The sequence below is a fragment of the Mycena indigotica genome (genome assembly GCF_014461135.1).
Source record: "Mycena indigotica strain 171206Taipei chromosome Unknown Mind.scaff0015, whole genome shotgun sequence".
NCBI lineage: Eukaryota > Fungi > Basidiomycota > Agaricomycetes > Agaricales > Mycenaceae > Mycena > Mycena indigotica.
Genome location: NW_023503014.1, coordinates 1,198,327 through 1,222,831, shown reverse-complemented (window position 1 = coordinate 1,222,831; position 24,505 = coordinate 1,198,327). Strand labels below are relative to the sequence as shown.

At 55.5% G+C, this 24,505-nt stretch overlaps 1 protein-coding gene across 1 annotated transcript; it reads right to left on the bottom strand.

Annotated features, from left to right (window-relative positions):
* Positions 1–9,726: 9,726 nt before the first annotated feature.
* On the bottom strand, positions 9,727–11,416 carry MIND_01339900 (uncharacterized protein; the record flags this gene model as incomplete). The annotated part of the gene is made up of 6 exons (XM_037369844.1): positions 9,727–9,964; positions 10,010–10,337; positions 10,378–10,893; positions 10,936–11,029; positions 11,195–11,310; positions 11,362–11,416. 6 exons carry the CDS (start codon positions 11,414–11,416, stop codon positions 9,727–9,729), a joined length of 1,347 nt encoding a protein of 448 aa, XP_037213840.1.
* Positions 11,417–24,505: the final 13,089 nt, after the last annotated feature.

The window sequence follows — 24,505 nt, the reverse complement described above, 5'->3', positions numbered from 1 at the left end:
CAGCCGCTGCCCCGTTCCACTTGAAAACGTCAGAGACGAGAGCGCCGCACTGGCGCTACCTGCGCTGAAGATTTCAGCCAGAACGGGGAACAAATGCGCTCGGCGCTCACCGGCCCGGGTCTCGCGCACAACGCGGACAACGTCGACGACGGCTTCCAGAGACATCGTGCGTCTCTCCGCGCAGACGGACACCACTAGCGCGCTCACACTGGCGGTCTCCTCGAAGGCGTGCGGCAGAAACTGTGCTGTACGCCTCTGTCACTTTGCCCTCCATCCGGACCTTCTGCAGCACCCTCCGCTCTAAAAGCCGGCACGCTGCGCCGGCTGACACTGCGCATCCCAACGCCACCGCTCTTCGACGACTTCTGGGCCCTGGTGGGCGCGCGCTGCCCGCGGTTGGCGCACCTCACAGTATGCGACGCGGAGATCGCCGCGCTGCTCCGGCCCGGCCTGCGCGTCCGCCCGACGCGGCTCACGCTCCTCGCCGACCCCGCGCGGGCGTCCAAGCTGCGCGAGTCGGTCCTCTTGATGCACTTCGCCGGCCCGGCGGGATGGTACACGGTCCCCGCCGTCTTCGCGCTCCTGCGCGCACGGCCCGCGCAGCTCCGGCAGGTCACGCACGTCGCGCTGCGCGGGACCGGCAACGAGATGATCGCCGGCGTGTGGGAAGATATTCGGCGACTGCCGGCGCTGCGCGTCGCGGTGTTTGCGGTGCCGCCGCACCGCGGCGGGTGGACTGAGACGGGTCCGCGTGATCCGCGGTTCGTGGCGTTCGGCGCGGGGGATGTGGATTTGGATGATGATGGGGATGGGGATGGGGAGGAGAGCCCGCATTGGGCGTGGGCGGAGCGGAAGATCGAGGAGAGGAGGCAGAAGGCAGTCGACTCGAGGCAAAGACCAACGCCTGCCAATAGGTCGGAGGCCGGGCCTTCGCACTAAAGGCTTGCGAAGATCTACCACGTCCGGTGGGCTACGGGTGGGCTTATCAGAGCTATACATAGTTGCGTTGTATTAGGCTGCTCACATACTTTTCCGTCCCATCCCGTCCAAATTACGTCCGAAGCTGTTGGCCCTCGCACCTTTATGGCCACGTCATCGACAATCATCAGCGTGGGAGACGCCAACGCGGCTCGGAGCGACCCAAGAGCGACCTCGAAAAGCACGCGCCTCCGCTCCGCCGTCCTCCAGTCCGGCCGCCCTGAGGACGGTGGCAAGACAGAGGCCGCACCATGAAACCCTTGTCGGCGCGGCGACACCAGGCCTTATTTATACTCCGTGTCCGGTCCCCATCAGATCGCTGATTTTCCAATTTGCCGTCTTTCTCCCACCCACCACCGCAGCCGACGAGACTGACTCCTGGGCGCTTGCTGCCCGTACAAGTAGCGGTGTTCCTCGGAAACAAGGCGGCCAATGGACCTGTCGTTCGCCATCCCCCAGGCCGTCCTGCGCCACGTTGCTTTCCGCCACGCGCTGGGTGACGATGATGCCCTCCTGCGCCTCCCCGTTTACGCCGCCGCGGTCTCTGCGTCTGTGCTGCTGGTGCAGACCGCGGTGGCATTCCGCTATCGGGGAGGGTCGACGGGGGCCACGCCGGCGATTGGCTGGGGTGCTATCCTTGCGTGGCGCGTCACGCGGTTTGTCGCTGCGGCGGCAGCGTTAGGGCTCTCAGTCGCGGTGGGCATTGACGAGGGAGATACGTGGCAGGAGGTGCTGCTTGGAACGGGGCCATATGTGCGCTATCACTCTATCTCTTTGCTGCCTATTCTGATTCTTTACAGCTCTACGCGACTTTTCTGTCGTTCTTCACGCTAGACCCCCGGAAGTACCGCCAGCGGCTCGTGCGCCACGCCAACTTCATCCTCTTTGCCGCGTCCGCGCTCTACATCTGCCGCGACGTCATGCCGCTCGCCACATTCACGCAGGAGCCGCTCGACCGTGGCGCGAAGATGATGGCCAAAATTGCATTGGTGTTCTTCAGCGGCCTTGTCGTGCCGCTATTCACACCACGGCTCTACACACCCGTCGATCCCTCTGTGCGTGCATCGAATCCGCTGCAGCCTCCGCTGATGACTACCCAGAACCCGCAAAAAGAGCTCAACCCTGAGCAGACCGCCTCGGTCTTCAGCTTTGCGCTCTACTTCTTTCTCGACACCATCATCTTCGCCGCCTATCGCCAGAAGGAGGTCCCCGAGGACCAGCTCTACGCGCTGTGCGACACCGACGGGGCCGAACACCTCAAGCAGCGCAGCTTCAAGGTGCGTAGTCTGCATCACAAATACTTGTTGACACAAGTTGCAGTTCCTCGATGTCTTCTCCGGCGCCAAACAACGACACCCATTCTTTGGCCTCATGCGTGTCTATTGGAGGGAATTCGCAACCCTGTTTGCGCTCGTCGTCGTCCGCTGCCTCGCCAACTACACGGGGCCGTTCGCGATGAACCGGCTCTTGCTGTAAGCTGTACATGTGCAGGTTGCCAGAGCGCTGACTCCTTTCCGAAGGTACATCGAGACGCGCGACCAGCCCGAGAGCCACGTCGTGCGCCCGTGGGTGTGGATCGCGCTCGTCGCGGGCGGGCCGCTCATCGGCGCGCTCGCGTTCCAGGCGTACATCTTCGTCAACACGCGCACGCTGGTGTGGACCGAGTCGGTTGTCACGCAGCTCGTCTTCGCCCACAGTCTGCGCATCCGCGTCAAAGCGGACAGCAGAGATGATGAGCCGGCAACGACGGAACAACAGCCTGTTGCGGGCGAGGCGGCGAGTGAGTCCGGGAGCACGAGCTCGGAGGGCGATGCGGAATCGACAACGATCCAGCCCAGTTCGGCGAGTGTCCGCTCGTCGAGCAGCAGCAGTGCGGCACAGAAAGATGGCGATCAAAAGACAGCCGACAAGAAGGCGGAGGAGAAGGGCCAGTCGATGGTGGGGAAAATCAACAACCTGGTGACAACCGACCTGTGCGTGATTCCCCCACTCGTACAGCGTCTGACTCACGCGCTCCAGCGGCAACATCAGTGCGTATTCCTGTCCCTCCTGCGCGACACGTTGAGCTGGTGTATAGCCGACAGCCGCGACTTCATCGATCTGTTCCTGTACATCCCGCTGCAGCTGGTCATCGGGATATACTTCCTGTATGTGCTCCTCGGGTGGTCCGTGTGGGTCGGCGTCGCGTCGATCGTGCTCCTGGCGCCGCTGCCGGGGTACAGTGCGTTAAATACCTTCATTCTCAGCCAGTACCGCAGACTATACCACATATTTCTCCACCCATGTTGTGTAAAAAAAAGAAATAATATTTGTGTTGTGCCCGAGTTGAACCCACAGTGGACCGCCAAGTTGCGATCTGCGGACTTGCTGCGGACTCCGTGTGTGCGAAATTGTGGACAGCGCTTTTCACGCCTCTGGGCGATTTGGACCTGGGGTGGGCTGAGGGGTGGGCCTGCCTTATATATGGAAGAGTAGCTTGGCTTCAATGACCCTGCTCTTCCTGTTGTGGGTTCTGGGGGAAGACAGTGAAAGTGGATCAGTCTGGTCTGTGCTTCATTAAATTGGCGGAGATAGGATATGCTATGGTAAGCCTGCGGGTAGCGAGGTTGGTTCAACACCTTCCGAGCTGAGCTCAACCTGTTGGTCATGGTGTGTTCGTCAGTGGTTTGCTAGTAACTGTCTTTTTTTTTTTTGTTGTGTGGCATTTTTTCTTGGTCTGGCAGTCTTCCTTCCTAAAAGACTGCCACTAAGCTGATGGGAGAGTAGTGACCTCCCATTCAGCCACTACACCTGATTGGCAACTCAGTAAAACTGCTAAAAGAGTCAGAATAACAAAAGTCTTCTTACAAAGTGGATCATCTGGTGGATTGTACTCTTCCTGCATTCACAACTCATGTTGGCTTCTCTTTCTGTACTATGGGTATTTTTTTCTTTTTTTCCCACACTTTAGGGCCGGCCCCATAAATGACTTATATATAAATAAAATATAAAGACTGGCCCTAAAGTAACAGTCCATTAGGGCTGACCTTATAAATGACTTATATAAGACTAGCCCTAAAGACTCAATGAATGAACCGACTGACTGACTGGTTGGCTCACAAATTGAGAAAGAGTGAAAAATCACAACTGTCTTTTAGGGTGGAAATCCGGGAGTCCACTTTAGGGCCGGCTCAATTAATGAAAGTTGTAGATATTCAAAATTGAATACTAGGTTCAGTTTGGACCTAAGCCTGATTGTCAATGGTTAGGCCAGAAAACACAGAAATGTAAAAAATCACGAGTGTCTTTTAGAGTGGAAGTCCGCGGATTTCCACTGTAGCGCTTGGTTCAATCCCTAACCTAACTGCCAGGTGGAAATCCGCGCATTTCCACTTTAGGGTCGGGCTCAATTAATGAAAATTGTAGATATTCAAATTTTATGACTTGGTTCAGTTTGGAGCTAAGCCCAATTGTTAATGGTTGGACCAGAAAACACAGAAAAGTGAAAAATCACGAGTGTCTTTTAAGTGGAAGTCCGCGGAAATCCGACTTTAGGGCCGGTTCAACCCCTCATGTCGTGGAAATCCGGGAATTCCACTTTCAAACAGTGTTAGGGTTATAACTCAGCCAATTCTTATCCGTTTCAGATGATTTATATACCATTAGAAAGCTATTTAAATTCTCTATTATCTGGGTCTTACCTGTCAGGGCCAATCCCGCAACTGCCCATCCAAATCTGAACTTTTACCCTGTTACTAACATAACTCAGTCAATTTTATATATCATTAAAAAGCTCACATTGAAGCAAGTGCACTACAAATCTTTTACTACAGAATACTATGGCAGTTAAGTTTCTTTCTAGTCTGTTTGTGCCAAGTTATGTATGACCAGAAAGATCTTTACAAGACCTTAAAACTCAACTCTGACATGGGTGACTACCAATCTATACTGTTTTACTACAAGTCAATCAAATAACTTCAAAACAGTAATTAACTCAAAGAGTTTTGATTTATTAAGAATGATGTTTATATAATCAGAAAGGCTTTACTGGAGGCAAATACCCAGGCAGTAGAGCGCCTAGTGCCTGTTAGCACTAGGCGCACTATAGGCATGGTTTTGGGGTCCCTGTCTATTGCTGCTGTTTTTTTTGGGCTAAAACCCCCGGGAAAAGCCAGGGCAACACAAGAAAGACCTCTAATGCCTTGAGTCTTGCCTCCGGTGCTTCTTCACCTTTATAACAGTCAAATCTATTGACTTTTGTCCATGCCACTTATGGCAGCTACTAACTGCTAAATGAGTATGAAATTTATGAACTTTGTTAAGATTTCTGCTTTATCATTTGATATCATTAGAAAGGTTTCAACTTGGCATTGAACTCACTTGTACTGACTACAAATCTACTGACTTTTGTTAGTGCAACTGATAGGCTACTCTATAACTTCAAAACAGTACTAGGGCTGTATCTCAGTCATTTCTAGAACTTACAGAGTAGTTCTGGTATAATTCTAAAGGCCTCTGGATCTATTACAATCTAGCATTCAGCTCACTTTTACCTAGCCAAAAATTCATATACTCACTTGGGCTTGTCAGAAGAGTTATTTTTTGAGCTTCTAGAATGGTTCTGGTATGGCTGGAAGGGTTTCTGAATGTACTATAATCTAGTCTTCATGCCAGGGGAACCTCCCTTTCGGCCCCTCGGAGACGCGTCCGACTCCGGTCCGATTCCGGTTCCAACTCCGGTCCAGCCCTCCATCTCGCCCGCACAATCACCGATCCGTCAACACCCTCCCAACGGTCGCCCTGGGACCTTGCCTGTGACGCCGCCCAAGCCTTCTGTGCCTGACAGCGGCAGCTACGGACAAGCAGTATATAGTCAGCTCCCTAGCAGGCGGACCCTTAGAGTTTCTTCTCTTTGGATCCTCCCCTGCTAGGTCAGCTCCATTTGTATTTGCTTACCAATGTTCACGCTTTGGATCCTCCCCTGCTAGGATGCCTCCGGGGTTGCCCTTACAGCAGAAGAAACTCTCTACGGGATCAACCGGACAAGATTGCCAGGTTCGGCGCTGACTCAGGCTCAGAGTACGAGTCCGTTCCGCCCTCGTCACCGCCCCTGCCACTTGTCCCCTCCTCCTTTACTCCTGTGGTCCCCGCACCCGTCATGCCGTCCGGAGTCACTCCTAGGGCAGACGCCCGGCTGGACTCACTCAAGGTGAAAATCGATAGCCTAACTGAGGCCCTTGCTTTACTCACCAACCAGGCTTCCGCTGCCACTGCCGCCACTAATAATGCTGGCAGACCCCAAACACCATCTCCGGAGACGTCGATTCCGACTCCGACTCCAGTTCAGGGCGACTCCAAAGCCCTTTTGGCGCCATCAACCTCGCCTCAAAATTGGTAAACCCCCCCGTTCACCTTCAACGGCAATCGGAAACGCGGCCGGGCATTTCTCTACGCGGTCCGCACCTACGCCCGCCTTGCCCCTGAGGCCTTTGTGGTCAACGGAGAGGCGAGAGGAAAAGGCCGTCCGCTATGCCATATTGTTTATGGCAGAAGGACCCGCTCAGTAATGGGCGGAGCGCCACGGAAGCAAAGCCCTGTTTCCGTTTCCGTCTTGGGGCCCGTTCGTTTCCGAAGTTTCGACTCCGGTTCGTCGAGGAGAAGAAGCAAGATCACACTCTCTCCAAACTGGAGACTTCCGCCTATCACATGGTACAAAGATGTCTACCAGTACACTGACGACTTCGAGGACCTGATGGACCTCGCTGGATTCGAGGACGCCTGGTCAAGGTGACCAAGTTCCGCCACAGACTTGATCCCTTGATCAACAACGGAATCACGTCCTCAAACGACCCCCCCGGACCTCCGGGATTACCTTAGCTGGCGCACCCGGGCCTTCCGTCAATACGAGGCCCTGGTCCGGGCCAAGCTGATCAAGTCAGCCGCCCCAAAGATGCCTGGCGGTTTGATTCGGACTCCGTTTCCGGTCAACCGCATCCAGGCTCCGGCCCCTTTCCGCGGTTCCGGTCGTGCCACCCGCGGCCCGCGCCCCCGCTCCGGCGCCTCCAGTTCCCGTCCCTATGGAGTTGGACCGCACCAGGGCTCGGGGTGCCCCTCCTCGCGCCTGCTTCAGGTGTGGCGACCCAAACCATCTCGCCTGGGATTGCCCCCTCCCCACCGATGTTCGCTCAATGGACATCCTCGATGAGGTGATCCAACAACTCGGTGATGAGATGTTAGCGGAGTTGATCGCCCGCTACACGGACACAGCTGCCCTGCCGGAGACGGCAGCAGAGTCGATGGCCGGAGAGGATTTTGTCCCCCGCAACGAGTGACTGGTGTGCCCTCGTTCGCGTCCATAAATCGTTTTGCCTCTTTGTATGATGAATGCAGCTCCTTGCCCTACAATGAGCCCGAAATGAACGACACACCCTCTCCTGCCCCCCGCCTCGACTCCGTCTCCAACTCCGCCCGCGACTCCGGTCATTGTCCTTTGCTGCCTCACTGCCTGGGAAAAGAAACTACCCAAGCAGTATACCGTTGCCGCCTCCCCTGGAGTGAACTCCCTCCACCTCCCGTTGGAGCTGGAGTCCACCACCAGCGCACTGAAGCTCTCGCTCTCTGGGCTTGTCGATTGTGGTGCCACCTCCGACTTTATTGACATGAACTACGTCACTCGGAATGGCATTCCGGTCCGCACTCCAGAAACATCTCTGCTCCGGCCCGTTCCCCTCGGTTTTCACTATGGACCTCTCTGGCCCTGAGGACGGAGACGATTCCGATTCCGGTCTCAATTCCGACCTGCCTGATCTGACACTGGACTTGGACTCAGACGACGAGGACGACCAGCTCGAAGATGATGGTGACCGCATCTTCTACACCTCGTTCCGTCCCTCGGAAGAGATACGCGCAGGCAGCACCGTCTCGCAGCGCTTGGCCAAAGCCTTTGCCAGGAACTCCGCCCCTCTGCCCTCCGAGATCCCGGACTGGGCTAAGGACTTCCAGGACGTCTTCAACAAGGAGTCCTTCGATATGCTACCGGAGCGGGAGAGCCTGGGACCACGCCATTGAACTTGTCCCCGACGCTAAGCCCACCAACTGCAAGGTGTACCCCATCTCACCCCTCGAGCAACACGAGCTCGACGTGTTCATCGAGGAAGGGCTGTCGACGGGTTGGATTTGCCCCTCCAAGTCTCCGATGGCGTCTCCGGTCTTCTTCATCAAGAAGAAGGATGGCAGACTCCGCTTCGTCCAGGACTACTGTGCTCTCAATGCGATGACCATCAAAAACCGGTACCCCCTTCCGCTGATCAACAACCTCATCAACCGGCTCAAAGGTGCTCGTTACTTCACCAAACTCGATGTTCGTTGGGGCTTCAACAATGTCCGGATCAAGGAAGGTGACGAGTGGAAAGCGGCTTTCCGGACTAACCGAGGCCTGTTTGAGCCCTTGGTGATGTATTTCGGCCTAACAAACTCTCCCGCGACGTTCCAAACAATGATGAATGACATTGTCCAGGACCTCATCCTCTCCGGAGACGTCATGATCTACCTTGATGACATCCTGATTGCCCATTCCGACCTCCGGAAACACCAGCAAATCATTCAGGAGGTCTTACGGCGACTCCGGGAGCACAAGTTGTACCTTTGAGCGGAGAAGTGCGACTTTGAAAAATCGTCAATTGAGTACCTCGAGTCATCATCTCCCATAACCACGTCGAAATGGACCCCGTCAAGGTCGCAGGCGTCTCCGCTTGGCTGACTCCGGAAAACAAGAAGGACATCCAGCAGTTCCTTGGGTTCACTAATTTCTACTGCAGGTTCATTCGGGACTTCTCGACCCTTGAAGTGATGATGGTGAAGGTCAGCAAAAGTGTTTGTCATAAAGTGGGCAGTGTGTGGATGCAGGTTGGCAGACACATGACCGAGCGACGGAGCTGCACTGTAGGCTGATCACGGAGGCTGATTTTGGACTGACAGTGTGTCAGCCTCAGCCGAAACATCAAAGATGCGCCATTGGGAGTGCTGTCTGAATTGCAACTGTTAGATACTTTAGTAAGAGCCTCCGAACTTATGCATGTAAAAAACCAAACTACTCCAAATCAAACTCCGACGTGATCTGATTAATCTGAAGCTTGGCATAGGTGGTCTTAAGTCCAGATTAGGTTTTGTGTTGTCTTGTGTTTATTTGTTTGTTTGTTTGTTGTGTTTGTATTAGAGTTGGTTTGTGTGGTTTTGTCTTTTTCTCTTAGTGTCTCTTTGCTCACTTTCCAAGTATTTCAATACCACTAATTCTGCATAGAAGTCAAGATTTAAGTCTGTTTCGATCTGGTTTCAAAGGGCTATGAATGGGTGTTCAACCCAAAATAGGTTTGATGTGTGTTTCCCAATACAACATAACAGCTGAACTTTACTGTTACGATTGATGTTGTCTGCCAAGCTGCATTAACTCAGGCAATGCATTGCACTGACATTTAACCTTACCACATGAGCTATTTATCTGATTTCAATTATCTTAATTGAGTTATTTATCTCATTTTAATTATCTTAATTGCCTATATCTTTAGTCAATATGTGCTTTTAAGTCAGTGTATCTTCATTCAGGCATATTATTGGACTTACACCTAAACCCATCCTTGGCTGTAGCTATCTTGGGGACAAGGCAAATTTTCAGTCCAGCTCAAGATTGAATATTGAATGAAGACAAAATGATGTCCTGCGCGCTAACCGCTCTAGCTACACGAAATTCTAAGATTATATACCTCGACGCCTTCAAGTTGGCTCCTGCTCCAGTAGCGCATCGAGGGATACCGGCGGTGGATCAGTGCGAGATGCGTGCTGGGGGAAGCAGTATGTCTCCCCCAGCCCCTCGTGCCGTTTGGGCCGACGAAGTGCAGCGGAAGGCCGGCAGCCGGCTGCGGGATTCGGGCACCGCATGCACATAACGCAGCCGCGCGCCAGCGTGATCGAGCGCCCAGGATGAACAAGATCGAGATTCGGGAGAAGGTGTCTGAAATTCAGCCCTTGAATTCAACAGAAGACTGAGTTTACTCACCGAGACGAGATGGCGCGATGCAAGATGGCGACTGCCAGTGGACCGTTTCGCTTGGGATTCGCTGGAGATGTGCGCACATAGCGTTGCTTCCCGCGGTCATTTGCAAACGAGGCTGGCCGGGCCGCGGCTTCCTTCTGAAAACGCCGGCCGGGCCGCGCAGAGCCAGTCGCTGGCCCGTTCCGCTTGATATTTTGAGAAGGCGGAGGGAGATATTCGTGCTCTCTGCCCTGAGAATCCCAGGCGGAACGAACAAGGACCCGGCCCGCCGTCCTCGGGTTTTCGCGCAACAGCGTCCGGTGTGCGCAGACCCACCCGTTTCCCTGTTCGCCTTGAAGGTCTTAGGAGCAAAGGGGCCAGACTGTCGCTACTTGCGTTGGAAATTCCAACCAGAACAAGGAAAAGATGCGGTTGCTGCTCACCGATCTCGCGCACAACGCGCGCCACACTGGCGGCGAAGATGTCATCCGTAGACTGTTGCAGACCGCGGAGACGTGCCGAGACAGCTGCGATCAGTCTCTGGAGACACCCCGGACTTGAAGAACGTGGCCCGAGGCGACTTCCGGGCGAAGCGACCAAGCTTGGGCCAAAGTCGTGGCCTGGATACAGCAAGCAGATCGCCGGAAAGTCCACCGGAATGAAGAGACAGTGGCGCGCGTTGCGCGCAGCGAGTTTAGCGCCAGTCGACCGCCCCGATGGTGACCTTCGTGAGATTTGACCCCAGAACTCCCAAGAACTTGAAGTTGTTTCGCCCAGAGTATTGTGGACTCGTTTTGAGCAGGCCGCGGTCGTCCGGGGCCGCGATGAGGGCAGGAGAGACGAAAGGGAAGGTGAGTGGGCAGGATGGGCCCCAGTTCGTGCCAAGGATGGCTTTGGAGTCAAAGTCACTTATAGTTGTTTGAATTCAGCAGAAGACTGAGTTTACTCACTTAGACAAGACGGCGCGATGGAGCACGACGACTGGATCGCTTCTTTCGGGATTCGCTGGAGATGGACGCATATAGCGTCGCTGGCCGCGGCTTCCTTTCCAGGTCAGACGCGCGCGAGGCGGGCCGAGACGCCGCTGCTTTCGGGAAACGCCGGCCGGGCCGCGCAGAGCCAAGTGTGGGGCCGTTCCGCCTGGGATTTTTGAGAAATCGGAGGGACATATTCGTGCTCCCCGCCCTGTGGGTGTCAAGCGAAACGAACGAGAACTCGGCCCGCCGTCCTCGGGTTTCGCGCAACAACGTCCGTTGCGTGCAGACCCAGCCGCTGCCCCGTTCCACTTGAAAACGTCAGAGACGAGAGCGCCGCACTGGCGCTACCTGCGCTGAAGATTTCAGCCAGAACGGGGAACAAATGCGCTCGGCGCTCACCGGCCCGGGTCTCGCGCACAACGCGGACAACGTCGACGACGGCTTCCAGAGACATCGTGCGTCTCTCCGCGCAGACGGACACCACTAGCGCGCTCACACTGGCGGTCTCCTCGAAGGCGTGCGGCAGAAACTGTGCTGTACGCCTCTGTCACTTTGCCCTCCATCCGGACCTTCTGCAGCACCCTCCGCTCTAAAAGCCGGCACGCTGCGCCGGCTGACACTGCGCATCCCAACGCCACCGCTCTTCGACGACTTCTGGGCCCTGGTGGGCGCGCGCTGCCCGCGGTTGGCGCACCTCACAGTATGCGACGCGGAGATCGCCGCGCTGCTCCGGCCCGGCCTGCGCGTCCGCCCGACGCGGCTCACGCTCCTCGCCGACCCCGCGCGGGCGTCCAAGCTGCGCGAGTCGGTCCTCTTGATGCACTTCGCCGGCCCGGCGGGATGGTACACGGTCCCCGCCGTCTTCGCGCTCCTGCGCGCACGGCCCGCGCAGCTCCGGCAGGTCACGCACGTCGCGCTGCGCGGGACCGGCAACGAGATGATCGCCGGCGTGTGGGAAGATATTCGGCGACTGCCGGCGCTGCGCGTCGCGGTGTTTGCGGTGCCGCCGCACCGCGGCGGGTGGACTGAGACGGGTCCGCGTGATCCGCGGTTCGTGGCGTTCGGCGCGGGGGATGTGGATTTGGATGATGATGGGGATGGGGATGGGGAGGAGAGCCCGCATTGGGCGTGGGCGGAGCGGAAGATCGAGGAGAGGAGGCAGAAGGCAGTCGACTCGAGGCAAAGACCAACGCCTGCCAATAGGTCGGAGGCCGGGCCTTCGCACTAAAGGCTTGCGAAGATCTACCACGTCCGGTGGGCTACGGGTGGGCTTATCAGAGCTATACATAGTTGCGTTGTATTAGGCTGCTCACATACTTTTCCGTCCCATCCCGTCCAAATTACGTCCGAAGCTGTTGGCCCTCGCACCTTTATGGCCACGTCATCGACAATCATCAGCGTGGGAGACGCCAACGCGGCTCGGAGCGACCCAAGAGCGACCTCGAAAAGCACGCGCCTCCGCTCCGCCGTCCTCCAGTCCGGCCGCCCTGAGGACGGTGGCAAGACAGAGGCCGCACCATGAAACCCTTGTCGGCGCGGCGACACCAGGCCTTATTTATACTCCGTGTCCGGTCCCCATCAGATCGCTGATTTTCCAATTTGCCGTCTTTCTCCCACCCACCACCGCAGCCGACGAGACTGACTCCTGGGCGCTTGCTGCCCGTACAAGTAGCGGTGTTCCTCGGAAACAAGGCGGCCAATGGACCTGTCGTTCGCCATCCCCCAGGCCGTCCTGCGCCACGTTGCTTTCCGCCACGCGCTGGGTGACGATGATGCCCTCCTGCGCCTCCCCGTTTACGCCGCCGCGGTCTCTGCGTCTGTGCTGCTGGTGCAGACCGCGGTGGCATTCCGCTATCGGGGAGGGTCGACGGGGGCCACGCCGGCGATTGGCTGGGGTGCTATCCTTGCGTGGCGCGTCACGCGGTTTGTCGCTGCGGCGGCAGCGTTAGGGCTCTCAGTCGCGGTGGGCATTGACGAGGGAGATACGTGGCAGGAGGTGCTGCTTGGAACGGGGCCATATGTGCGCTATCACTCTATCTCTTTGCTGCCTATTCTGATTCTTTACAGCTCTACGCGACTTTTCTGTCGTTCTTCACGCTAGACCCCCGGAAGTACCGCCAGCGGCTCGTGCGCCACGCCAACTTCATCCTCTTTGCCGCGTCCGCGCTCTACATCTGCCGCGACGTCATGCCGCTCGCCACATTCACGCAGGAGCCGCTCGACCGTGGCGCGAAGATGATGGCCAAAATTGCATTGGTGTTCTTCAGCGGCCTTGTCGTGCCGCTATTCACACCACGGCTCTACACACCCGTCGATCCCTCTGTGCGTGCATCGAATCCGCTGCAGCCTCCGCTGATGACTACCCAGAACCCGCAAAAAGAGCTCAACCCTGAGCAGACCGCCTCGGTCTTCAGCTTTGCGCTCTACTTCTTTCTCGACACCATCATCTTCGCCGCCTATCGCCAGAAGGAGGTCCCCGAGGACCAGCTCTACGCGCTGTGCGACACCGACGGGGCCGAACACCTCAAGCAGCGCAGCTTCAAGGTGCGTAGTCTGCATCACAAATACTTGTTGACACAAGTTGCAGTTCCTCGATGTCTTCTCCGGCGCCAAACAACGACACCCATTCTTTGGCCTCATGCGTGTCTATTGGAGGGAATTCGCAACCCTGTTTGCGCTCGTCGTCGTCCGCTGCCTCGCCAACTACACGGGGCCGTTCGCGATGAACCGGCTCTTGCTGTAAGCTGTACATGTGCAGGTTGCCAGAGCGCTGACTCCTTTCCGAAGGTACATCGAGACGCGCGACCAGCCCGAGAGCCACGTCGTGCGCCCGTGGGTGTGGATCGCGCTCGTCGCGGGCGGGCCGCTCATCGGCGCGCTCGCGTTCCAGGCGTACATCTTCGTCAACACGCGCACGCTGGTGTGGACCGAGTCGGTTGTCACGCAGCTCGTCTTCGCCCACAGTCTGCGCATCCGCGTCAAAGCGGACAGCAGAGATGATGAGCCGGCAACGACGGAACAACAGCCTGTTGCGGGCGAGGCGGCGAGTGAGTCCGGGAGCACGAGCTCGGAGGGCGATGCGGAATCGACAACGATCCAGCCCAGTTCGGCGAGTGTCCGCTCGTCGAGCAGCAGCAGTGCGGCACAGAAAGATGGCGATCAAAAGACAGCCGACAAGAAGGCGGAGGAGAAGGGCCAGTCGATGGTGGGGAAAATCAACAACCTGGTGACAACCGACCTGTGCGTGATTCCCCCACTCGTACAGCGTCTGACTCACGCGCTCCAGCGGCAACATCAGTGCGTATTCCTGTCCCTCCTGCGCGACACGTTGAGCTGGTGTATAGCCGACAGCCGCGACTTCATCGATCTGTTCCTGTACATCCCGCTGCAGCTGGTCATCGGGATATACTTCCTGTATGTGCTCCTCGGGTGGTCCGTGTGGGTCGGCGTCGCGTCGATCGTGCTTCTGGCGCCGTTCCCGGGGTACAGTGCGTTAAATACCTTCATTCTCAGCCAGTACCGCAGACTATACCACATATTTCTCCACCCATGTTGTGTAAAAAAAAGAAATAATATTTGTGTTGTGCCCGAGTTGAACCCACAGTGGACCGCCAAGTTGCGATCTGCGGACTTGCTGCGGACTCCGTGTGTGCGAAATTGTGGACAGCGCTTTTCACGCCTCTGGGCGATTTGGACCTGGGGTGGGCTGAGGGGTGGGCCTGCCTTATATATGGAAGAGTAGCTTGGCTTCAATGACCCTGCTCTTCCTGTTGTGGGTTCTGGGGGAAGACAGTGAAAGTGGATCAGTCTGGTCTGTGCTTCATTAAATTGGCGGAGATAGGATATGCTATGGTAAGCCTGCGGGTAGCGAGGTTGGTTCAACACCTTCCGAGCTGAGCTCAACCTGTTGGTCATGGTGTGTTCGTCAGTGGTTTGCTAGTAACTGTCTTTTTTTTTTTTGGTTGTGGCATTTTTCTTGGTCTGGCAGTCTTCCTTCCTAAAAGACTGCCACTAAGCTGATGGGAGAGTAGTGACCTCCCATTCAGCCACTACACCTGATTGGCAACTCAGTAAAACTGCTAAAAGAGTCAGAATAACAAAAGTCTTCTTACAAAGTGGATCATCTGGTGGATTGTACTCTTCCTGCATTCACAACTCATGTTGGCTTCTCTTTCTGTACTATGGGTATTTTTTTTCTTTTTTTCCCACACTTTAGGGCCGGCCCCATAAATGACTTATATATAAATAAAATATAAAGACTGGCCCTAAAGTAACAGTCCATTAGGGCTGACCTTATAAATGACTTATATAAGACTAGCCCTAAAGACTCAATGAATGAACCGACTGACTGACTGGTTGGCTCACAAATTGAGAAAGAGTGAAAAATCACAACTGTCTTTTAGGGTGGAAATCCATGGAGTCCACTTTAGGGCCGGCTCAATTAATGAAAGTTGTAGATATTCAAAATTGAATACTAGGTTCAGTTTGGACCTAAGCCTGATTGTCAATGGTTAGGCCAGAAAACACAGAAATGTAAAAAATCACGAGTGTCTTTTAGAGTGGAAGTCCGCGGATTTCCACTGTAGCGCTTGGTTCAATCCCTAACCTAACTGCCAGGTGGAAATCCGCGCATTTCCACTTTAGGGTCGGGCTCAATTAATGAAAATTGTAGATATTCAAATTTTATGACTTGGTTCAGTTTGGAGCTAAGCCCAATTGTTAATGGTTGGACCAGAAAACACAGAAAAGTGAAAAATCACGAGTGTCTTTTAAGTGGAAGTCCGCGGAAATCCGACTTTAGGGCCGGTTCAACCCCTCATGTCGTGGAAATCCGGGAATTCCACTTTCAAACAGTGTTAGGGTTATAACTCAGCCAATTCTTATCCGTTTCAGATGATTTATATACCATTAGAAAGCTATTTAAATTCTCTATTATCTGGGTCTTACCTGTCAGGGCCAATCCCGCAACTGCCCATCCAAATCTGAACTTTTACCCTGTTACTAACATAACTCAGTCAATTTTATATATCATTAAAAAGCTCACATTGAAGCAAGTGCACTACAAATCTTTTACTACAGAATACTATGGCAGTTAAGTTTCTTTCTAGTCTGTTTGTGCCAAGTTATGTATGACCAGAAAGATCTTTACAAGACCTTAAAACTCAACTCTGACATGGGTGACTACCAATCTATACTGTTTTACTACAAGTCAATCAAATAACTTCAAAACAGTAATTAACTCAAAGAGTTTTGATTTATTAAGAATGATGTTTATATAATCAGAAAGGCTTTACTGGAGGCAAATACCCAGGCAGTAGAGCGCCTAGTGCCTGTTAGCACTAGGCGCACTATAGGCATGGTTTTGGGGTCCCTGTCTATTGCTGCTGTTTTTTTTGGGCTAAAACCCCCGGGAAAAGCCAGGGCAACACAAGAAAGACCTCTAATGCCTTGAGTCTTGCCTCCGGTGCTTCTTCACCTTTATAACAGTCAAATCTATTGACTTTTGTCCATGCCACTTATGGCAGCTACTAACTGCTAAATGAGTATGAAATTTATGAACTTTGTTAAGATTTCTGCTTTATCATTTGATATCATTAGAAAGGTTTCAACTTGGCATTGAACTCACTTGTACTGACTACAAATCTACTGACTTTTGTTAGTGCAACTGATAGGCTACTCTATAACTTCAAAACAGTACTAGGGCTGTATCTCAGTCATTTCTAGAACTTACAGAGTAGTTCTGGTATAATTCTAAAGGCCTCTGGATCTATTACAATCTAGCATTCAGCTCACTTTTACCTAGCCAAAAATTCATATACTCACTTGGGCTTGTCAGAAGAGTTATTTTTTGAGCTTCTAGAATGGTTCTGGTATGGCTGGAAGGGTTTCTGAATGTACTATAATCTAGTCTTCATGCCAGGGGAACCTCCCTTTCGGCCCCTCGGAGACGCGTCCGACTCCGGTCCGATTCCGGTTCCAACTCCGGTCCAGCCCTCCATCTCGCCCGCACAATCACCGATCCGTCAACACCCTCCCAACGGTCGCCCTGGGACCTTGCCTGTGACGCCGCCCAAGCCTTCTGTGCCTGACAGCGGCAGCTACGGACAAGCAGTATATAGTCAGCTCCCTAGCAGGCGGACCCTTAGAGTTTCTTCTCTTTGGATCCTCCCCTGCTAGGTCAGCTCCATTTGTATTTGCTTACCAATGTTCACGCTTTGGATCCTCCCCTGCTAGGATGCCTCCGGGGTTGCCCTTACAGCAGAAGAAACTCTCTACGGGATCAACCGGACAAGATTGCCAGGTTCGGGCGCTGACTCAGGCTCAGAGTACGAGTCCGTTCCGCCCTCGTCACCGCCCCTGCCACTTGTCCCCTCCTCCTTTACTCCTGTGGTCCCCGCACCCGTCATGCCGTCCGGAGTCACTCCTAGGGCAGACGCCCGGCTGGACTCACTCAAGGTGAAAATCGATAGCCTAACTGAGGCCCTTGCTTTACTCACCAACCAGGCTTCCGCTGCCACTGCCGCCACTAATAATGCTGGCAGACCCCAAACACCATCTCCGGAGACGTCGATTCCGACTCCGACTCCAGTTCAGGGCGACTCCAAAGCCCTTTTCGGCGCCATCAACCTCGCCTCAAAATTGGTAAACCCCCCCGTTCACCTTCAACGGCAATCGGAAACGCGGCCGGGCATTTCTCTACGCGGTCCGCACCTCGCCCGCCTTGCCCCTGAGGCCTTTGTGGTCAACGGAGAGGCGAGCGAGGAAAAAGGCCGTCCGCTATGCCATATTGTTTATGGCAGAAGGACCCGCTCAGTAATGGGCGGAGCGCCACGGAAGCAAAGCCCTGTTTCCGTTTCCGTCTTGGGGCCCGTTCGTTTCCGAGTTTCGACTCCGGTTCGTCGAGGAGAAGAAGCAAGATCACACTCTCTCCAAACTGGAGACTTCCGCCTATCACATGGTACAAAGATGTCTACCAGTACACTGACGACTTCGAGGACCTGATGGACCTCGCTGGATTCGAGGACGCGCTGGTCAAGGTGACCAAGTTCCGCCACAGACTTGATCCCTTGATCAACAACGGAATCACGTCCTCAAACGACCCCCCCGGACCTCCGGGATTACCTTAGCTGGCGCACCCGGGCCTTCCGTCAATACGAGGCCCTGGTCCGGGCCAAGCTGATCAAGTCAGCCGCCCCAAAGATGCCTGGCGGTTTGATTCGGACTCCGTTTCCGGTCAACCGCATCCAGGCTCCGGCCCCTTTCCGCGGTTCCGGTCGTGCCACCCGCGGCCCGCGCCCCGCTCCGGCGCCTCCAGTTCCCGTCCCTATGGAGTTGGACCGCACCAGGGCTCGGGGTGCCCCTCCTCGCGCCTGCTTCAGGTGTGGCGACCCAAACCATCTCGCCTGGGATTGCCCCCTCCCCACCGATGTTCGCTCAATGGACATCCTCGATGAGGTGATCCAACAACTCGGTGATGAGATGTTAGCGGAGTTGATCGCCCGCTACACGGACACAGCTGCCCTGCCGGAGACGGCAGCAGAGTCGATGGCCGGAGAGGATTTTGTCCCCCGCAACGAGTGACTGGTGTGCCCTCGTTCGCGTCCATAAATCGTTTTGCCTCTTTGTATGATGAATGCAGCTCCTTGCCCTACAATGAGCCCGAAATGAACGACACACCCTCTCCTGCCCCCGCCTCGACTCCGTCTCCAACTCCGCCCGCGACTCCGGTCATTGTCCTTTGCTGCCTCACTGCCTGGGAAAAGAAACTACCCAAGCAGTATACCGTTGCCGCCTCCCCTGGAGTGAACTCCCTCCACCTCCCGTTGGAGCTGGAGTCCACCACCAGCGCACTGAAGCTCTCGCTCTCTGGGCTTGTCGATTGTGGTGCCACCTCCGACTTTATTGACATGAACTACGTCACTCGGAATGGCATTCCGGTCCGCACTCCAGAAACATCTCTGCTCCGGCCCGTTCCCCTCGGTTTTCACTATGGACCTCTCTGGCCCTGAGGACGGAGACGATTCCGATTCCGGTCTCAATTCCGACCTGCCTGATCTGACACTGGACTTGGACTCAGACGACGAGGACGACCAGCTCGAAGATGATGGTGACCGCATCTTCTACACCTCGTTCCGTCCCTCGGAAGAGATACGCGCAGGCAGCACCGTCTCGCAGCGCTTGGCCAAAGCCTTTGCCAGGAACTCCGCCCCTCTGCCCTCCGAGATCCCGGACTGGGCTAAGGACTTCCAGGACGTCTTCAACAAGGAGTCCTTCGATATGCTACCGGAGCGGAGAGCCTGGGACCACGCCATTGAACTTGTCCCCGACGCTAAGCCCACCAACTGCAAGGTGTACCCCATCTCACCCCTCGAGCAACACGAGCTCGACGTGTTCATCGAGGAAGGGCTGTCGACGGGTTGGATTTGCCCCTCCAAGTCTCCGATGGCGTCTCCGGTCTTCTTCATCAAGAAGAAGGATGGCAGACTCCGCTTCGTCCAGGACTACTGTGCTCTCAATGCGATGACCATCAAAAACCGGTACCCCCTTCCGCTGATCAACAACCTCATCAACCGGCTCAAAGGTGCTCGTTACTTCACCAAACTCGATGTTCGTTGGGGCTTCAACAATGTCCGGATCAAGGAAGGTGACGAGTGGAAAGCGGCTTTCCGGACTAACCGAGGCCTGTTTGAGCCCTTGGTGATGTATTTCGGCCTAACAAACTCTCCCTGACGTTCCAAACAATGATGAATGACATTGTCCAGGACCTCATCCTCTCCGGAGACGTCATGATCTACCTTGATGACATCCTGATTGCCCATTCCGACCTCCGGAAACACCAGCAAATCATTCAGGAGGTCTTACGGCGACTCCGGGAGCACAAGTTGTACCTTTGAGCGGAGAAGTGCGACTTTGAAAAATCGTCAATTGAGTACCTCGGAGTCATCATCTCCCATAACCACGTCGAAATGGACCCCGTCAAGGTCGCAGGCGTCTCCGCTTGGCTGACTCCGGAAAACAAGAAGGACATCCAGCAGTTCCTTGGGTTCACTAATTTCTACTGCAGGTTCATTCGGGACTTCTCGACCCTTGAAGTGATGATGGTGAAGGTCAGCAAAAGTGTTTGTCATAAAGTGGGCAGTGTGTGGATGCAGGTTGGCAGACACATGACCGAGCGACGGAGCTGCACTGTAGGCTGATCACGGAGGCTGATTTTGGACTGACAGTGTGTCAGCCTCAGCCGAAACATCAAAGATGCGCCATTGGGAGTGCTGTCTGAATTGCAACTGTTAGATACTTTAGTAAGAGCCTCCGAACTTATGCATGTAAAAAAACCAAACTACTCCAAATCAAACTCCGACGTGATCTGATTAATCTGAAGCTTGGCATAGGTGGTCTTAAGTCCAGATTAGGTTTTGTGTTGTCTTGTGTTTATTTGTTTGTTTGTTTGTTGTGTTTGTATTAGAGTTGGTTTGTGTGGTTTTGTCTTTTTCTCTTAGTGTCTCTTTGCTCACTTTCCAAGTATTTCAATACCACTAATTCTGCATAGAAGTCAAGATTTAAGTCTGTTTCGATCTGGTTTCAAAGGGCTATGAATGGGTGTTCAACCCAAAATAGGTTTGATGTGTGTTTCCCAATACAACATAACAGCTGAACTTTACTGTTACGATTGATGTTGTCTGCCAAGCTGCATTAACTCAGGCAATGCATTGCACTGACATTTAACCTTACCACATGAGCTATTTATCTGATTTCAATTATCTTAATTGAGTTATTTATCTCATTTTAATTATCTTAATTGCCTATATCTTTAGTCAATATGTGCTTTTAAGTCAGTGTATCTTCATTCAGGCATATTATTGGACTTACACCTAAACCCATCCTTGGCTGTAGCTATCTTGGGGACAAGGCAAATTTTCAGTCCAGCTCAAGATTGAATATTGAATGAAGACAAAATGATGTCCTGCGCGCTAACCGCTCTAGCTACACGAAATTCTAAGATTATATACCTCGACGCCTTCAAGTTGGCTCCTGCTCCAGTAGCGCATCGAGGGATACCGGCGGTGGATCAGTGCGAGATGCGTGCTGGGGGAAGCAGTATGTCTCCCCAGCCCCTCGTGCCGTTTGGGCCGACGAAGTGCAGCGGAAGGCCGGCAGCCGGCTGCGGGATTCGGGCACCGCATGCACATAACGCAGCCGCGCGCCAGCGTGATCGAGCGCCCAGGATGAACAAGATCGAGATTCGGGAGAAGGTGTCTGAAATTCAGCCCTTGAATTCAACAGAAGACTGAGTTTACTCACCGAGACGAGATGGCGCGATGCAAGATGGCGACTGCCAGTGGACCGTTTCGCTTGGGATTCGCTGGAGATGTGCGCACATAGCGTTGCTTCCCGCGGTCATTTGCAAACGAGGCTGGCCGGGCCGCGGCTTCCTTCTGAAAACGCCGGCCGGGCCGCGCAGAGCCAGTCGCTGGCCCGTTCCGCTTGATATTTTGAGAAGGCGGAGGGAGATATTCGTGCTCTCTGCCCTGAGAATCCCAGGCGGAACGAACAAGGACCCGGCCCGCCGTCCTCGGGTTTCGCGCAACAGCGTCCGGTGTGCGCAGACCCACCCGTTTCCCTGTTCGCCTTGAAGGTCTTAGGAGCAAAGGGGCCAGACTGTCGCTACTTGCGTTGGAAATTCCAACCAGAACAAGGAAAAGATGCGGTTGCTGCTCACCGATCTCGCGCACAACGCGCGCCACACTGGCGGCGAAGATGTCATCCGTAGACTGTTGCAGACCGCGGAGACGTGCCGAGACAGCTGCGATCAGTCTCTGGAGACACCCCGGACTTGAAGAACGTGGCCCAAGGCGACTTCCGGGCGAAGCGACCAAGCTTGGGCCAAAGTCGTGGCCTGGATACAGCAAGCAGATCGCCGGAAAGTCCACCGGAATGAAGAGACAGTGGCGCGCGTTGCGCGCAGCGAGTTTAGCGCCAGTCGACCGCCCCGATGGTGACCTTCGTGAGATTTGACCCCAGAACTCCCAAGAACTTGAAGTTGTTTCGCCCAGAGTATTGTGGACTCGTTTTGAGCAGGCCGCGGTCGTCCGGGGCCGCGATGAGGGCAGGAGAGACGAAAGGGAAGGTGAGTGGGCAGGATGGGCCCCAGTTCGTGCCAAGGATGGCTTTGGAGTCAAAGTCACTTATAGTTGTTTGAATTCAGCAGAAGACTGAGTTTACTCACTTAGACAAGACGGCGCGATGGAGCACGACGACTGGATCGCTTCTTTCGGGATTCGCTGGAGATGGACGCATATAGCGTCGCTGGCCGCGGCTTCCTTTCCAGGTCAGACGCGCGCGAGGCGGGCCGAGACGCCGCTGCTTTCGGGAAACGCCGGCCGGGCCGCGCAGAGCCAAGTGTGGGGCCGTTCCGCCTGGGATTTTGAGAAATCGGAGGGACATATTCGTGCTCCCCGCCCTGTGGGTGTCAAGCGAAACGAACGAGAACTCGGCCCGCCGTCCTCGGGTTTCGCGCAACAACGTCCGTTGCGTGCAGACCCAGCCGCTGCCCCGTTCCACTTGAAAACGTCAGAGACGAGAGCGCCGCACTGGCGCTACCTGCGCTGAAGATTTCAGCCAGAACGGGGAACAAATGCGCTCGGCGCTCACCGGCCCGGGTCTCGCGCACAACGCGGACAACGTCGACGACGGCTTCCAGAGACATCGTGCGCCTCTCCGCGCAGACGGACACCACTAGCGCGCTCACACTGGCGGTCTCCTCGAAGGCGTGCGGCAGAAACTGTGCTGTACGCCTCTGTCACTTTGCCCTCCATCCGGACCTTCTGCAGCACCCTCCGCTCTAAAAGCCGGCACATCCTCGCCGGGTTGCGCCGGCTGACGCTGCGCATCCCCACGCCACCGCTCTTCGACGACTTCTGGGCCCTGGTGGGCGAGCGCTGCCCGGGGTTGGAGCACCTCAAAGTATGTGATGCGGAGATCGCCAAGCTACTCCGGCCCGGGCTGCGCGTCCGCCCGACGCGGCTCACGCTCCTCGCAGACCCCACGCGGGCGTCCAAGCTCCGCGAGTCGGTCCTCTTGATGCACTTCTCTGGCCCGGTGGTGCCGGAGCTTGACGAGATCGTCAGGCGCGTCCTCGGCGCCGCGACCCCGCGGGACGCGGACCCGGCGCTCTACAGCCGCATCACGCACGTGCACATCGCGGGGGCGTGGCCGGACGCGGGATGGTACACGGTCCCCGCCGTCTTCGCGCTCCTGCGCGCACGGCCCGCGCAGCTCCGGCAGGTCACGCACGTCGCGCTGCGCGGGGCCGGCGGCGAGATGATCGCCGGCGTGTGGGCGGATGTGCGGCGGCTGCCGGCGCTGCGCGTGGCGGTGTTCGCGGTGCCGCCGTACCGCGGCGGGTGGACCGCGACGGGTCCGCGTGATCCGCGGTTCGTGGCGTTCGGCGCCAAGGATGTGGATTCGGATGATGATGGGGAGGAGAGCCCGCATTGGGCGTGGGCGGAGCGGAAGATCGAGGAGAGGAGGCAGAAGGCAGTCGACTCGAGTCAGAAACCAACGCCTGCCAACAGGTCGGAAGCCGGGCCTTCGCACTAAAGGCTTGCGAAGATCTACCACGTCCGGTGGGCTACGGGTGGGCTTATCAGAGCTATACATAGTTGCGTTGTATTAGGCTGCTCACATACTTTTCCGTCCCATCCCGTCCAAATTTAAATTACGTCCGAAGCTGTTGGCCCTCGCACCTTTATGGCCACGTCATCGACAATCATCAGCGTGGGAGACGCCAACGCGGCTCGGAGCGACCCAAGAGCGACCTCGAAAAGCACGCGCCTCCGCTCCGCCGTCCTCCAGTCCGGCCGCCCTGAGGACGGTGGCAAGACAAAGGCCGCACCATGAAACCCTTGTCGGCGCGGCGACACCAGGACTTATTTATACTCAACGTCCGGCTATTTTGACCGCCCGCTTCCCCGTCAGAACCGCCAACGCATCTTCGCCCGCTAGCTTGTTATTTGCTCCCAGCGCAACGATAATCTACTCTGTGTGCTCCTCGGCCAACACTGGACCTTTTGCTTTACCCGGCTGGGCCCTGCTCCGGCCTGTCGGATGCTCGGCTCTGGCTGCGACACCCATGTCGTGGCACCCGCCGCGCCTCCATTTCTCCTTCGATCGTCACGAAATTTGATACAGCACTCGACGGTCACATCGTCTTTCTGTTTGTGAAGTTTCAAGCTCAACGCACGGCTGGCTGGGCCCACATACGATTCGGCCCAAGCGCGGCACAAGTCTGGCAGTGACACTGTGGTGGGCCACCGCTCCCGTTTTCTGGGGGGATCCCTGCACCCATTAGCCGTCGGTATGCTCTCTCCGGCTTGCGCGCGACTTCAGGCTTCCAGCGCGCTATTACGTGCTGGTTGTTTGCGCCGCTCTCTCCTACGGAACCTGGAGCAAATCAAGTTGCTCCGCCCGGATCGCTTAGCTGAAACACGCTGGCACGGCGGCGGCGAGCCCCAGGGTGAGCAGTAGCTTTCTCGACGGCGAAGTT